General features: G+C 35.5%; 2 protein-coding genes across 3 annotated transcripts in view; both read right to left on the reverse strand.

Moving 5' to 3' along the window:
• Positions 1–1846, reverse strand: part of LOC138695832 (cytochrome P450 9e2-like) — a 47079-nt gene extending 45233 nt beyond the window's left edge. The window contains exon 1 of one of the 2 annotated variants that reach the window (XM_069820100.1): positions 1730–1846. The gene's annotated coding sequence lies outside the window, so the exon portion shown is untranslated. The remainder of the gene's footprint in view (positions 1–1729) is intronic. The other variant, XM_069820101.1, reaches the window with a different exon arrangement.
• An 8853-nt stretch (positions 1847–10699) lies between these two features.
• LOC138695834 (cytochrome P450 9e2-like) overlaps positions 10700–15057 on the reverse strand; it is a 41575-nt gene continuing 37217 nt past the window's right edge. The window contains exons 7-8 of the mRNA XM_069820105.1: positions 13301–13555; positions 10700–10981 (exon numbers count right to left, since the gene is read on the reverse strand). Of these exons, the coding sequence (XP_069676206.1) occupies positions 10812–10981; positions 13301–13555 (425 nt within the window). The 3' untranslated portion in view covers positions 10700–10811. The remainder of the gene's footprint in view (positions 10982–13300; positions 13556–15057) is intronic.

A 15057-nucleotide genomic window follows, 5' to 3' on the forward strand; every position in this document is an offset into this window, starting at 1 on the left:
CATGAAATCTTTTATTTCTTCATATATCTGCGGTAATAAGGACGTTCCTTCCTCGGAGATGAACACAAAGACTGACCGTTACATCGTAGTGGTTGGAGATGTCTATTCAAACGTCGCGGTCAATGACGTCATCCGGAGATACACGAACTGCTCCCGCATCTTGTTCCACTTTTACATTAAAAAAGTGAGAGGAGGAAGTGCTCTGAGGAGGCCCTATTGAGACGTCTGGCCTAAAGTGTTACGAATGTACAAGAAATACAAATTCATAAAGTGTTGTGAAACGTCGGAATATGTACTGTATTATATGTCTTTCTCGTGTTAAATTTTATCGTACATGTTTATATGTTTCGGCCTGTTATTGGTCTTCTTCAGAACTGGTCGTTGCTGGTCTTGGTGCCTCTTGTTTTGTTTCTGTGGGGGTGTGTTTGTGTAGTGTAACGTGGAGTCAAAGAGTGTGTGTGTTCTGAAATTGAGTTGTGTGTTGAGAATTTTATTAGGGTGTGTTTCTGTGTGTCAGTATATTTCGTATTGTTCTAGTGTGTTTAGTTTCTGGCTTTTTGGTTGGATGTGTAGAATTTCCATGTCTGTTGATGTCTCTGTAGGTGTGGTTAACATTTGTGATGTGTTCTGCATATGTGGAAGTGTTTTGTAATATTGTTATGGCTGTGATGTGTTCTTTGTAACGTCAAATTCAAATTCAAATTTATTTACAATTTACATTTTAAATGAATACATATGAATAAATACCTGAAATGAGCATATGCTCGTGCTCGGGTACAGTCCAGTAGTCTACATAAATTTTACAGAGATCAAATAATAATGCTGATGATAGAAATAATAGTAAAAACAATAATAATAATAATAATAATAATAATAATAATAATAGTAATAATAATAATAATAATAGTAATAATAGAATAATCGTGACGGAGATGATACAAAGATAGTAATATAAAATAATTAATTAATTAATAATAATAATAATAATAATAATAATAATATTAGTGATAAAACAAAAATGTTTACAATAATAAAATAAATACTAAGACGGATAAAATAAAATATAATTTACCACTAGCGAGAGTTAACACAACTTAAATAAGCATATAATAACCGGAAAAAAATGACGAACTCGAAAATTAACAGAAAAGTTCGTTGTATCGTAACGTGTTTGAAATGATCTGCCTGTCTGTCCTGTGTAGAAGTTGTTGCAGGTGTTACATATGAGTTTGTATACGCCTTTGTGGCTGTATTTGTTTGTGTTGTTTGTGTGTTGAAATGTTTTTGTAGAGTATTAATTGTTTTGTATGCGATGTTGTAATTTTGAATGAGGTTACAATCTTGTGTGTGTTTTTGTTTTCGTATGTTAGTGTGATATATTTTTTGTGTTCTTGTGTTTGTGTTGTATTCTTATTTTTTTGTGATTATGTTTTGTCTTACGTATTATGTTGCCTATTATGTTAGGGATGTATCCTTTTCCTTGTGCTATGTATTTGTGTTTAACTCTTCTTTGTAATCTTGTTGGTTCATTAGTATGTTGAGTAGTCTGTGTACCATTGTTCGGAATACAGCTTGTTTGTGTTGTGTTGAATGTGTTGTGTATGTGTGTTATACGATAAAATTTAACACGAGAAAGACATATAATACATATTCCGAAGTGATATAGTGTTAAAAGTTGTGTAATCAAGATGTAGCCTATGTTTGTGAAAGTTAAAACTGTTGTACGCACTTGCCTGTATAACTGAGGTAGAACACTGTCCGCCACTGTTTGTGATCTGCAGCTCTCAGTCCACTGGCAACTCGACCTCGCACAATGACTGATTACGTAAATCTTTCCTGTCTCCGACTGTCAGTGTTTCGTAATTCGGGCGGGCATGAGAGAAGAGGGGAGGGGGACAGAGGAATTAATGTACGCATAAAAACTTGCGAGTGAAGGTTTTTTGTATTTTTGTTAACGATCGCCTTGACCTTGCCTAGGAGTTGTTGCATCATCACGTTAATGTCGCCTGATTCATCAAATAATCTGTTTGTGTTGAGCGAATGAATGTTCGGGTTCTTTCATGCTCTTCTAATAGCTTGGTTTCCATTTTGATACCGTACTGTGCTGTTAGTAGCTTTACTGATTTGATTCTTCTTGTATTTCGTGTGGAAATGTTCTTTAAGGGGAGAGGATGGTATTTTTTTTAAACTTTTTTCCTATTTGGTGTAAAATATTAATTTTTTGTATGTAGAGAGCTCATGGCTATAGCAACTCAACCAAATATAAATATTTTGAAAAAATTTTTGGGAGCCAGATTTGAAAACAAAAATGTACCCACTGCAGGATTTTACTAAACTCGATATATCTAAGCCATTTTTAAAGATAAATTCAAACAGTTTGTTACAATTTATTTGTAAAAGCACTCTCTACAAACTCTCTATAACAGAATTTTGATATTAATCCCTACATTTGTAAAATAAATAATAAAAATTTAATAACCTTTCTTATTTTCTTTCTTGCAAACAGACAGACTTATTTTTAAAATGAAATCAATTAGGAAAATTCCGTTACAGAGAAAAGTTTCCTAGTAATCTAGAGAATGTGTATTCTACCTAAATTTCATACATATATATTTAATATTTAAAAAATTATATCGATTTTTGTCTGGCAATGTAGCAAAAAATTAAGTTCCAGAAACAGCAATCAAAGGGAGTGTGATTTAATAATCCAGAGCGCAGGAACTTTAAAAATGACGTCTCAACATCCAATAAGAGCACAGATATCCACAAAATGTTATACAGTGTACGTATTCCACACACATCACAGAGTATTTTAAAGAAAAATTTGGTTTGAAAAAAAAATGAAGTTCCGGAAACAACAAACAAAGGGCGGTGTGATTTAAAAATCCAGAGTGCAGGAAGTTTAAAAAAGACGTTTCAACATCCGATAAGGGCACAAATACCCACAAAATATCATACAATATATTCCACACATATCACAGAGTATTTTAAGGAAAAAATCTTATTTTTCGAAAATTTACTCATTTTTCACCAAAAAATACCATCCTCTTCCCATAAATAAACATTGTATCAGGAAGACTCTTAAGTATCGATTCATGCGTAATGAAAAATAGGTGAAGGTTACTTATATCCCTGGCACTAGAGAAAATTGTTGAAGTACCTTGAAAATGTCTAGGATTTATAGTATGGAATAGTGGAAATTGGATGTGATCACTGGGAGAGTTGTATGCCAAGCCAACTCGCCCTAAATATGTACTTTACTTATATACCAAATTCGTCGTGCGTAAATGAAAAACATGGTCATATTTCCTGAATGTGTCGGGGTTTTCAGTGTCGCCAACACCTCTCATAATACTACACACCTAATCTAACCTAACCTACTCTAACCTCTCACATAATACTACACACCTAATCTAACGTAACCTAACCTCTCACATAATACTACACACCTAATCTAACGTAACCTAACCTCTCACATAATACTACACACCTAATCTAACGTAACCTAACCTCTCACATAATACTACACACCTAATCTAACGTAACCTAACCTCTCACATAATACTACACACCTAATCTAACGTAACCTAACCTCTCACATAATACTACACACCTAATCTAACGTAACCTAACCTCTCACATAATACTACACACCTAATCTAATCTAACCTAACCTAACCTAACCTAACCTAACCTAACCTGTCACAGTGTCGCCAACACCGCTCATAATACTACACACATAATCTAACCTACCCTAACTTCTCACATAAATCTACAGATCTAATCTAACGCAACCTAACCTCTCACATAATACTACACACCTAATCTAATCTAATCTAACCTAACCTAACCTGTCACATAATACTACACACCTAATCTAACCTAACTTAACCTCTCACATAAAACTACAGACCTAATCTAACCTAACCTAACCTAACCTAACCACAAGTGTCACTACTATGGATTTATTAATGAAAAACTTAGGCCTGAAAGGGACTCGAACCAGGATCTATAGTTCACACAGGAACTTCTATTCACTGTTTATTATACTGAACTATAATAGGATACGATCACAACAAAAAGTGTTATGTAATCGAATGTATTGTACGCTTACATTCTCATCATTAACCTAATCTGTTGTAGAGCGCTGGGTCACGGCTCAAGCGTCTTACTTACTTACTTACTTACAAATGCCTTTTAAGGAACCCGAAGGTTCATTGCCGCCCTCACATAAGCCCGCCAGCGGTCCCTATCCTGTGCAAGATTAATCCAGTCTCTATCATCATACCCCACCTCCCTCAAATCCATTTTAATATTATCCTCCCATCTACGTCTCAGACAATTAAATTTTTCGATGTGGCAAAGTTGACTAATCTAACTCCATTGTCACTACTAATTGCGTGTAGGCTCTCTTTTCCAATAGTTGGTCTAAAAATATCCTCCCGTCCTACTTTAGCGTTGAAATCCCCCAATAAAATTTTCATATGATATCTAGGGAACTGATCAAAAGTATGTTCCAATTCCTCATAGAAGCTATCCTTTATATAGTCGTCTTTCTCTTCTGTAGGGGCGTGAGCATTTATAACTATGATGTCGCACCATCTACCCTTAAGTACTAAATATGATAACCTGTCACTGATAAATTCGACCTTTTTTACTGCTGATTTTATTCTTTTATGTACAAAGAATCCTGTTCCTAATTGGTGATTATTGTTTCCTTCCCCATAATACAACAAGTAATCTCCTATTTGTGATATGCCATTCCCATCTAACCTAACCTCTTGTACTCCCACAAAGTCTATTCTATATCTAGCTAGTTCTTTTGCTACTAATGTTACCCCTCCTGTTCTATAAAGACTAGTTACGTTCCAAGTGCCAAATCTCAAAACCTTATTCCTTTGCTGTGGTCGTGCCAGAGAATCAGTCCTATTCCGAGGCTTACTGTAGGAATTCGTAACAAGCTGTTTTTTACGGTGATGGGTTGTTAGCCCTTCGCCCAACCCCCAAGCTGGAGGACCACCCCTTATCGGCTGTCCACGACTGCTTATTCAATATATTCGCAGCTACCCTCCATATCTGGAGGCCGTCTCCTCTATCCGCAACCTGAGGACGCGCCATGCCGTGGTGATAGGGACCCACCATACATGGCGGCTCAAGCGTCTAAGAAGTATATATATCTCCACACTGCAACGTGGTAAAACGGTGATATGGGTCTCAAACGATTCATGTGAACAAGATCTCACCACAAGACGCTAAATAACATGTATCTAAATGTAGGCTATAGTCATAAGTAAGAATCGTGAAAAAATACGTGACTAAAATCGAAATGTCGAAATATTTGTAGCAGAGGTCCAGGTTAAAATACAAGAAACGCATATCAGATGAAAGAAGAGTTAAAAAAGAATCGATTAAGCCTTAAATGACCCAAGCCGAACGATGCAGGATTTATAGAGAGAGAAAGAGAGAGTGTCTAGAGGATCAAAAATAAGAGAGGGAACGTAGAGAAAGATGAATGTCCCTTATGCAGGCAAGTTGAAGACGCAATCCATATAGCTGTGAATTGTTCGGCAACAAATGATTTGGGAAATTTTTGGCTAGATAGGGAATTTTGAACATAAATCTAAAGTGGTATATAACAAATAAGTTCTCCTCTAAATGCTAGCAACCAAAATAAATTAGGGAAATTCCTCTTTAGAGCGAAAATTAGGTGTAAAGAGGGGATAAATGCTCTGACTGAAGTGTGATTATAGATATTACGTATTCGGTACCCGGTATAAATTATGAAGAATATACAGGTTAAACCGTAAGTAGTGTCATTAATTTCAAGAGGTTATTCTTTGAGATATTTCAAACAAAAAAGTTTAATACAATTTTGCTCGTTTTTGCTTCCCTTTTCTTTTCCATTCCATTCCACTTTACTCTTCAATATTCTTCAAACCTGCAACCCTAGCTACTTAGCTTCTCGTTTTCAACATTTGTCCTCATATCACGAAATAGATACTCGCTCACAGCACCATATCACACTCTCTATTCCTAAACACAGAACATCCTTCTACTCTTCATCTTTCACCGTCTCTGCAGCTCATCTCTGGAACTCTCTACCACAACATGTCCGAGACTGTCGGACATTGTCTAGTTTCAAAAATAAATTAAAATTGCACTTTTTCAATTCAGATTCCTTTCAGTTATAAGCCCTTTTCTCTGCGATAGTTTTGTAAAAATATAGGCTATATATTTATTTTCTTCCTTTCCCCTTTTTGTTCTCTTTATCAGCCGATGAATTTATTATCATAGCCTTTTTATTGTGAATTTTATTTAATATTCGTATTTCTTTTCTTTTTTATTATTATTTTATTACATTCCATTTTCTTATATTCTTCCTTACGTTTTCCCATATTAACCATTTGTACTAAATGAGTTGCTTTTACTCTATTCCAACGTATTTTACTCACTTTTTTTTTCTATTATGGTATTATTTTCATGTTGTTTAGTGTCGATTTTATTATGCTATTATTATTATTTTTTTTGTAATATGTTAGTATTCTGTTCTTTAACTTTTTGTTAAATTTTATCTGCGTGTATGTTACTGGGTGTTCATTTCAAAGTGTGTCATGACGTCACTCTTGTGAGTCAGCGATTTCAAGCGAGTTTCAGCTTTTATGTCAGAGAAGTTGCCTATTAATCAAGGCGTTCAATCTGAAGTTGAGAACGTGTATGGTATAATTTGAACGTCGTAGCAACAGATGGCGATCTGTACGGTCTGTGTGCTACCATAACCTCGTCCACACCTGTGGAGTAACGGTTAGCACGTCTAGCCGCGAAACCAGGTGGCCCGAGTTCGATTCCCGGTCGGGGCAAGTTACCTGGTTGAGGTTTTTTCCGGGGTTTTCCCTCAACCCAATATGAGCAAATGCTGGGTAACTTTCGGTGTTGGACCCCGGACTCATTTCACCGGCATTATCACCTTCACCTCATTCAGACGCTAAATAACCTAGATGTTGATAAAGCGTCGTAAAATAATCTACTAAAAAAACCATAACCTCTTTCGAACTGTGTTTTGCGCGGGCAAGTCGTACGCAGGGTATAGGCTCATTCACAATTAAAATTAAACATAACGTAAGCGTTAACTTAAAAATGTAAACGTAACGGTAAAATCAAGAACATTCACGATGGGAACATAAACATAACCGCTAAGATACTTGGTAACCATGGAAACATAACAACGACGCCATTTCCTCATTATTCTGTCGCATACATCAGCGCTCCACGATTGTGTACTGTTTGCAAATCACGTAAGCATAAGCATGAAAGTTTGGAATTTGCAAACTTTCATGTTAACGTCTAACGGCAATGTTTATGTGAATCATTGTAAATGGTCTCATTTGATAACCTGGCCGCAAACTTCTGTGTTTGTGTTACGGTTATGTTTAATTTTCATTGTGAATGGGCCTTATTTGTTATCACAGTTGCGTACGGCAATATTCCACAACACAAATCAAATGCTCCGTGTCCATGTTGACCGTCGAAGTTAATGTGAACAAATACGTAAGTAATCGTCTTAACCCTCTCCACATATCCCGACAGTAAGAAAAAAACTCATCTCAGTACATGTTTCCAAACAGTTCACATTCCTGTCACTACCGACGTTACCATACGTAACGGTACGTACTCTTCAGAATGAACGTCGTACTTGGTAGGCAACTTCTCTGGCACATGGGTAATACGCCTCTACGGAAGTGTAGGAAGATTGAATTCTCTAGGCTCATCGGCTAGCCACATGACGACATACAGCGAGCCATGACACACTTTGAACTCAACATGCAGTATGTGACCTGGTAGAGTGTAAGAGAAGGCCCTATAGCCTTAACTCTGACAGTATAAATAATACTTACTTACTTACTGGCTTTTAAGGAACCCGGAGGTTCATTGCCGCCCTCACATAAGCCCGCCATTGGTCCCTATCCTGAGCAACATTAATTCAGTCTCAACCATCATATAAATAATAATAATAATAATAATAATAATAATAATAATAAGAATAATAATAATCTGATTTTTTGTAAAATTTGCAATAATTTACTACGATACTCTTTCAACAGTTTTTTTATAATCAGTGAAATCAACATGGATCTCCAAATTAAATTGTCCCTGTTTTGGCGTAGAATACATCGGATATTTGTATTCGTTTCGTGATCAGTGGTAAAACAAAAAATAAAAAATGACAGGATTGCGAATTTTCACTGTAACAAAAATATGGGCTACAGCTGAATATTAAAGTTATTAGCAGTTAGGCCATGAACCTATGTAACTTGTGTGACCACGGCCAATGACGGACGCTACCTCCCGTCGCTACGGGCATGAGGGCGTCGAAGTTGCACATAAAATTAGCCGTATTGTGCGGCCTCTGTCAGTAATATCTCGGCATAGAGGGCAGCTACTGACCTATGAAACTACTCGTTCGGTTTGTAATCGCGAGTTCCGCAATATTGAGTGGATATTAGACACGTACAATACACTTTCAGGGAACCATAGTGAAAAATGTGTTGTGAGCTGGGACTAATTTGGAATGTCGCTTCATATGAAGAGAAAATATATTGCATGTCCTTCATTATTTCGCTTATCCACTTTTTTAAACCGAAACAAAAAGAAAACATTTAAACTAACAGAACTGTAATTTCATTCCCGAAACTGGATGATGTATTCTACTTGTCCCTGATGTAGCGCAAGTTTTTTTTCTATTAATGATTTCGATTTAAATACCATTCTGAGCAATGATACCCTCAACAGAAATCATTATGATTTTCATCAATAATATTTAAATTAGAATTCTATTTCGTAAACTAAATATGAAATGGCTGTCTACATGTAACACTACCGGGTGTTACATTTCAAAGTGTGTCATGACGTCACTGTTGTGAGTCAGCGATTTGAAGCGAGTTTCAGCTTTTATGTCAGAGAAGTTGCCTATTAATCAAGGCGTTAAATCTGAACTTGAGAACGTGTACGGTATAACTTGAACGTCGTAGCAACATGATGGCGGTCTGTAAAGTCTACATGCTACCATAACCTCTTTCGAACTGTGTTTGGCGCGGGCAAGTCGTACGCAGGGTATTTGTTATCATCGGTTGCGTACGGCAACATTCCACAACACAAATCAAATGCTCCGTGTCCATGTTGACCGTCGAAGTTAATGTCAGCAAATACGTAAGTAATCGTTTTAACCCTCTCCACATATCCCGACAGTAAGAAAAAAAAACTCACCTCAGTTCGTGTTTCCAAACAGTTCACATTTCTGCCACTAAGGTGTTACCGTACGTATCGGTAAGTACTTCACAATGAACGTCGTACTTGCTAGGCAACTTCTCTGACACATAGGTAATACGCATCTGCGGAAGTGTAGGAAGATTGAATTCTCTAAGCTCAACGACTAGCCACATGACGGCATACAGCGAGCCATGACACACTTTGAACTAAACACACAGTATTTCTATATGTGTAAATTAGAAATGAGAGGGGAAAACGAGAAGGGGAGGAAAAAGAAGAGAAATCAATCAAGAGCGGATAAAGAAAAAGGAACTGGGAAATAATTAAGCGCAGAAGAAAAATTAAAACACGAAAAAAATAAGAATAAATGAGAACAAAGGTGATAGAAAAATAAAAAAAAAACGACGTGAGAAATTAAAGAAGAAAAGAAGGAAGGCAGGGAATAGAAGTTAAAAAGGTAGATATAAATATGGACAGAAAAATGATCCTACTCTACGAATTCTTACTATGAAACTTAACCCGATTATAAAGGAAACATATATTGAACTACAAATTACCTCTATTCATTCAAAATCCACCATGTCTTAAAGTAACACTCAAATCTTAACGATCATCATCATCATCATCATCATCATCATCATCATCTTCATCATCTTCATGGCAGGCTGTCTCATGACCTGTTCCGACTCGGAGAATCTCTCCATCTGGTTACCGAACGTCCTACGTCACGATAACCTTTTGGATTATCATTTAAAACTTGTTTTGTTATAGAATTATAGTCCATTCTTTGTATATGATTATACCAATTAATTTTATTTGTATATTTAACGATCTATAAATTTATTTATTTATTTATTTATTTATTTATTTATTTATTTATTTATTTATTTATTCTGGTGTAGTTAAGGCCATCAGGCCTTCTCTTCCACAACACCAGGAATACAAATACAATAATAGAAATAAACAGAAAAAAATACACTATATACAAAGTAAAGCTACACAAGAAATAGAGAGAGAGAGAGAAAAAAAAAACACTGTAAACAAAGTAAAGCCACACAAAAATATACACAGGTTGCAGTCACACAAACTTTAAATGAGTGATTAAGTATCATAATTAATTGTATCCTAACTAATTAACTAACATAAACAAGAAACTTCCAATTTTAATCTAGATTAAAAAAGAAAAAGAAAAAAACACAAATCAATACTTCTAGGCATACCTAAAAAAACATTAACTAAGACAAAATTTTCCAATTTAATTTTGAATTGTGATAAAGTCCGGCAGTCCTTGACGTCATTAGGTAACGAATTCCAGAGGCGAGGTATTTCTACAGTATAGGAAGATGAGTACAAAGACGTTCTATGATGAGGGATAGAAAGAAGTGCTTGATGTCGGTTTCGAATATCTCTTAAAGCTAAAACACTTGATCATAAATAAAAATATAAATGCATATTTATTGTCTCAGGTTATACAGTTCGTTTCATTCACAAATTAACTGAATCTTCTTTCATCAGGATGATATAAAATTACTTTACAACAGTTTCTACTATGTTGCTTTCTGCTCTAGTCCCAGCCAGAATCCACCGTCCACAGTCATGGTGAAGTTTCGCTTCGTGATCTGTATTGGAATTGGAGTCTTGGCTACGACTTTGAGGTTGAATCGCGTTAGCAGATGAACAAGTGCAATCTTGGCTTCCATTAGTGCAAAGCGGTTCCCTGAAATTGAATCATTGTAAAATGTTAAACACAGTGTATAAATTACACGTAGTATTGCATATTATTCCGTTTGGTTGCTTGTATGTTCGCTCGGTTGCTTATCCGTTCCCTCGGTTGCTTGTCTGTTCGCTCGGTTGCTTGTCCGTTCGCTCGGTTGCTTGTCTGTTCGCTAGGTTGCTTGTCCGTTCGCTCGGTTGCTTGTCCGTTCGCTCCGTTACTTGTCCGTTCCGTTCGCTCGGTTGCTTGTCCGTTCGCTCCGTTGCCTGTCCGTTCCGTTCGCTCGGTTGCTTGTCCGTTCCGTTCGCTCCGTTGCTTGTCCGTTCCGTTCGCTCGGTTGCTTGTCCGTTCGCTCCGTTGCTTGTCCGTTCCGTTCGCTCGGTTGCTTGTCCGTTCGCTCCGTTGCTTGTCCGTTCCGTTCGCTCGGTTGCTTGTCCGTTCGCTCGGTTGCTTGTCCGTTCCCTTCGCTCGGTTGCTTGTCCGTTCGCTCGGTTGCTTGTCCGCTCCGTTCGCTCGGTTGCTTGTCCGTTCCGTTCGCTTGGTTGCTTGTCCGTTCGCTCGGTTGCTTGTCCGTTCGCGCGGTTGCTTGTCTGTTAGATATGTAAGCCTCAGTCGTCCACAAGACACTCACAAGTCACTCTTCTTAATGACACCCATAGTATTATTAATTATTATTAATAGTAATTCGTGTTAATTAATGATATTACACATTTACCACTTTATATTGACGTTCTTTACATTCTGTTGGGCGAGCATGGTCTCTGTTTTTGTTTTAACTGAATTAGTTGAGGATCAGGATTGCCGTACTTCTCATTTTTTTCTCTTTTGTGCTTCCAAAGTATATGATCTTCCCTTCTGAAATAATTAAATTTTTGTAGCCCATTATTGGAAGGTTCGAATGCTCTAAAATGATCTTCATCACTAAATTGGCAACAGTGGAAAATAGCGGGAAATTTCAACAACTGTTAGAACTAAGTTGGACATGTGCTATTTTGCTTTCAAAAATCTATTAAACAATATAGTAATTACTGGAGATGTTCAGCTTTGAAGCAAAAATCAATATTCACAATGCTGTTTCAATGGGATATATTCACTTTCTTCGAAAAATAAATTTGCATCTAGTTAAATGTCAGATCTACCATAATCGATTTATAACATAATTTCGTAAATTTTGGACATGTTCAAAAAAAAAAAAAAAAAAAAAAAGCTCTGCTAGTTTAAGTAGTATAAAGGCTCATTCGCAATGAAAATTAAACATAACGTAAGCGTTAACTTGAGAATATAAACGTTACGGTAAAATCAAGAAGTCATACCATCGTTCACGATGGGAACAAAAACATAACCGCAAAGATACTTGGTAACCATGGAAACATAACAACGACGCCATTTCCTCATATTCTGTCATATACTTTAGCGCTCCACGATTGTGTTCTGTTTGCAAATCACGTAAGCATAAGCATGAAAGTTTGGAGATTGCAAACTTTCATGTTAACGTCTTAAGGACCATTCACAATGAAAATTAAACATAACCGTAACATAAACACAGAAGTTTGCGCCCAGGCTACCAAATGGGATCATTCACAATGATTTACATAAGCATTGACATAAACTTTACCGTAAGACGTTAACATGAAAGTTTGCAAACTCCAAACTTTCATGCTCATGCTTACGTGATTTGCAAACAGAACTCAATCGTGGAGCGCTGAAGTATACGACAGAATATGAGGAAATGGCGTCGTTGTTATGTTTCCATGGTTACCAAGTATGTTTGCTGTTATGTTTATGTTCCCATCGTGAATGATGGTATGATTTCTTGATCTTATCGTAATGTTTAATTTTCATTGTGAATGAGCCTTTAAGAATATAAACGTTACGGTAAAATCAAGATCATTCACGATGGGAACCTAAACATAACCGCAAAGATCCTTGTAACCATGGAAACATAACAACCATGGAAACATAACAACGACGCTAATTCCTCATATTCTGTCGTATACTTCAGCGCTCCACGATTGTGTACTGTTTGCAAATCACGTAAGCATAAGCATGAAAGTTTGGAGTTTGCAAACTTTCATGTTAACGTCGTACAGTAAAGTTTATGTCAATGCTTATGTAAATCAATGTGAATGATCCCATTTGGTAGCCTGGGCGCAAACTTCTGTGTTTATGTTACGGTTATGTTTAATTTTCATTGTGAATGGGCCCTAAGAATGGGAATGCTCACCCGAATACAGGAATGTCGAAGACAAGCAGGACCAAGTATGCTGTGAGACAATAAACCATAACCATAACTATCAAAGTCATCAATAACTAGTAACTTACCGATGCAGCTCCTTGGACCCAAGCCAAATGGCAAATATGCGTACTGATTGATATTATCTTTGTTCACATCACTGAATCTCTCTGGATCGAACTTCTCAGGTTTGGGGAAGTATTTGGGATCGTGATGGAGACAGTACACAGGTATCCAGACACTATCACCTGGTTCCACAGTGCAAGGTGGGTCAGTTTTGAAGGTGTATGTCTTGATGCATTTTCGGTCTATTCCCAATAATGGTGGATACATACGCAAGGTTTCTGGAACAAGAGAATCGCGTGACATAAATAAAAGTAGCATTGTAACTACTGTAGTATGATTGAAATACCTTGGAGGAAAAGTAACAAATATAAATTACACTCGAAAGAATACTAAACCCACAAAAAATATAGGAAATGGCAATTATTTATTTATTTATTTATTTATTCACTCACTCACTCACTCACTCACTCACTCACTCACTCACTCACTCACTCACTCACTCACTCACTCACTCACTCACTCACTCACTCACTCACTCACTCACTCACTTATTTATTTACTTACTTATTTATTTACTTAACATATTACATATTTACTTACTTACTTATTTACTTAATTACTTACTTATTTACTTGGTTATTTCCTTATTTACTTGGTTAATTACTTATTTACTTGGTTATTTCCTTATTTACTTGGTTATTTCCTTATTTACTTGGTTATTTACTTATTTACTTGGTCATTTACTTATTTGCTTGGTTATTTCCTTATTTACTTGGTTATTTCCTTATTTACTTGGTTATTTCCTTATTTACTTGGTTATTTACTTATTTACTTGGTTATTTCCTTATTTACTTGGTTATTTACTTATTTACTTGGTTATTTCCTTATTTACTTGGTTATTTCCTTATTTACTTGGTTATTTACTTATTTACTTGGTTATTTCCTTATTTACTTGGTTATTTACTTATTTACTTGGTTATTTACTTATTTACTTGGTTATTTCCTTATTTACTTGGTTATTTCCTTATTTACTTGGTTATTTCCTTATTTACTTGGTTATTTCCTTATTTACTTGGTTATTTACTTATTTGCGTGGTTATTTACTTATTTACTTGGTTATTTACTTATTTACTTGGTTATTTCCTTATTTGCGTGGTTATTTACTTATTTACTTGGTTATTTCCTTATTTACTTGGTTATTTCCTTATTTACTTGGTTATTTACTTATTTACTTGGTTATTTCCTTATTTACTTGGTTATTTCCTTATTTACTTGGTTATTTACTTATTTACTTGGTTATTTCCTTATTTACTTGGTTATTTACTTATTTACTTGGTTATTTCCTTATTTACTTGGTTATTTACTTATTTACTTGGTTATTTCCTTATTTACTTGGTTATTTACTTATTTGCTTGGTTATTTACTTATTTACTTGGTTATTTCATTATTTGCTTGGTTATTTCCTTATTTACTTGGTTATTTACTCATTTACTTGATTGTTTCCTTATTTACTTGGTTATTTACTTATTTACTTGGTTATTTACTTATTTACTTGGTTATTTCCTTATTTACTTGGTTATTTCCTTATTTACTTAGTTATTTACTTATTTACTTGGTTATTTACTTATTTACTTGGTTATTTCCTTATTTACTTGGTTATTTACTTATTTACTTGGTTATTTCCTTATTTACTTAGTTATTTACTTATTTACTTGGTTATTTCCTTATTTACTTGGTTATTTCCTTGTTTGCTTGGTTATTTCCTTATTTACTTGGTTAT

This window comes from Periplaneta americana, chromosome 3, assembly GCF_040183065.1.
Source record: "Periplaneta americana isolate PAMFEO1 chromosome 3, P.americana_PAMFEO1_priV1, whole genome shotgun sequence".
Classification (NCBI taxonomy): domain Eukaryota; kingdom Metazoa; phylum Arthropoda; class Insecta; order Blattodea; family Blattidae; genus Periplaneta; species Periplaneta americana.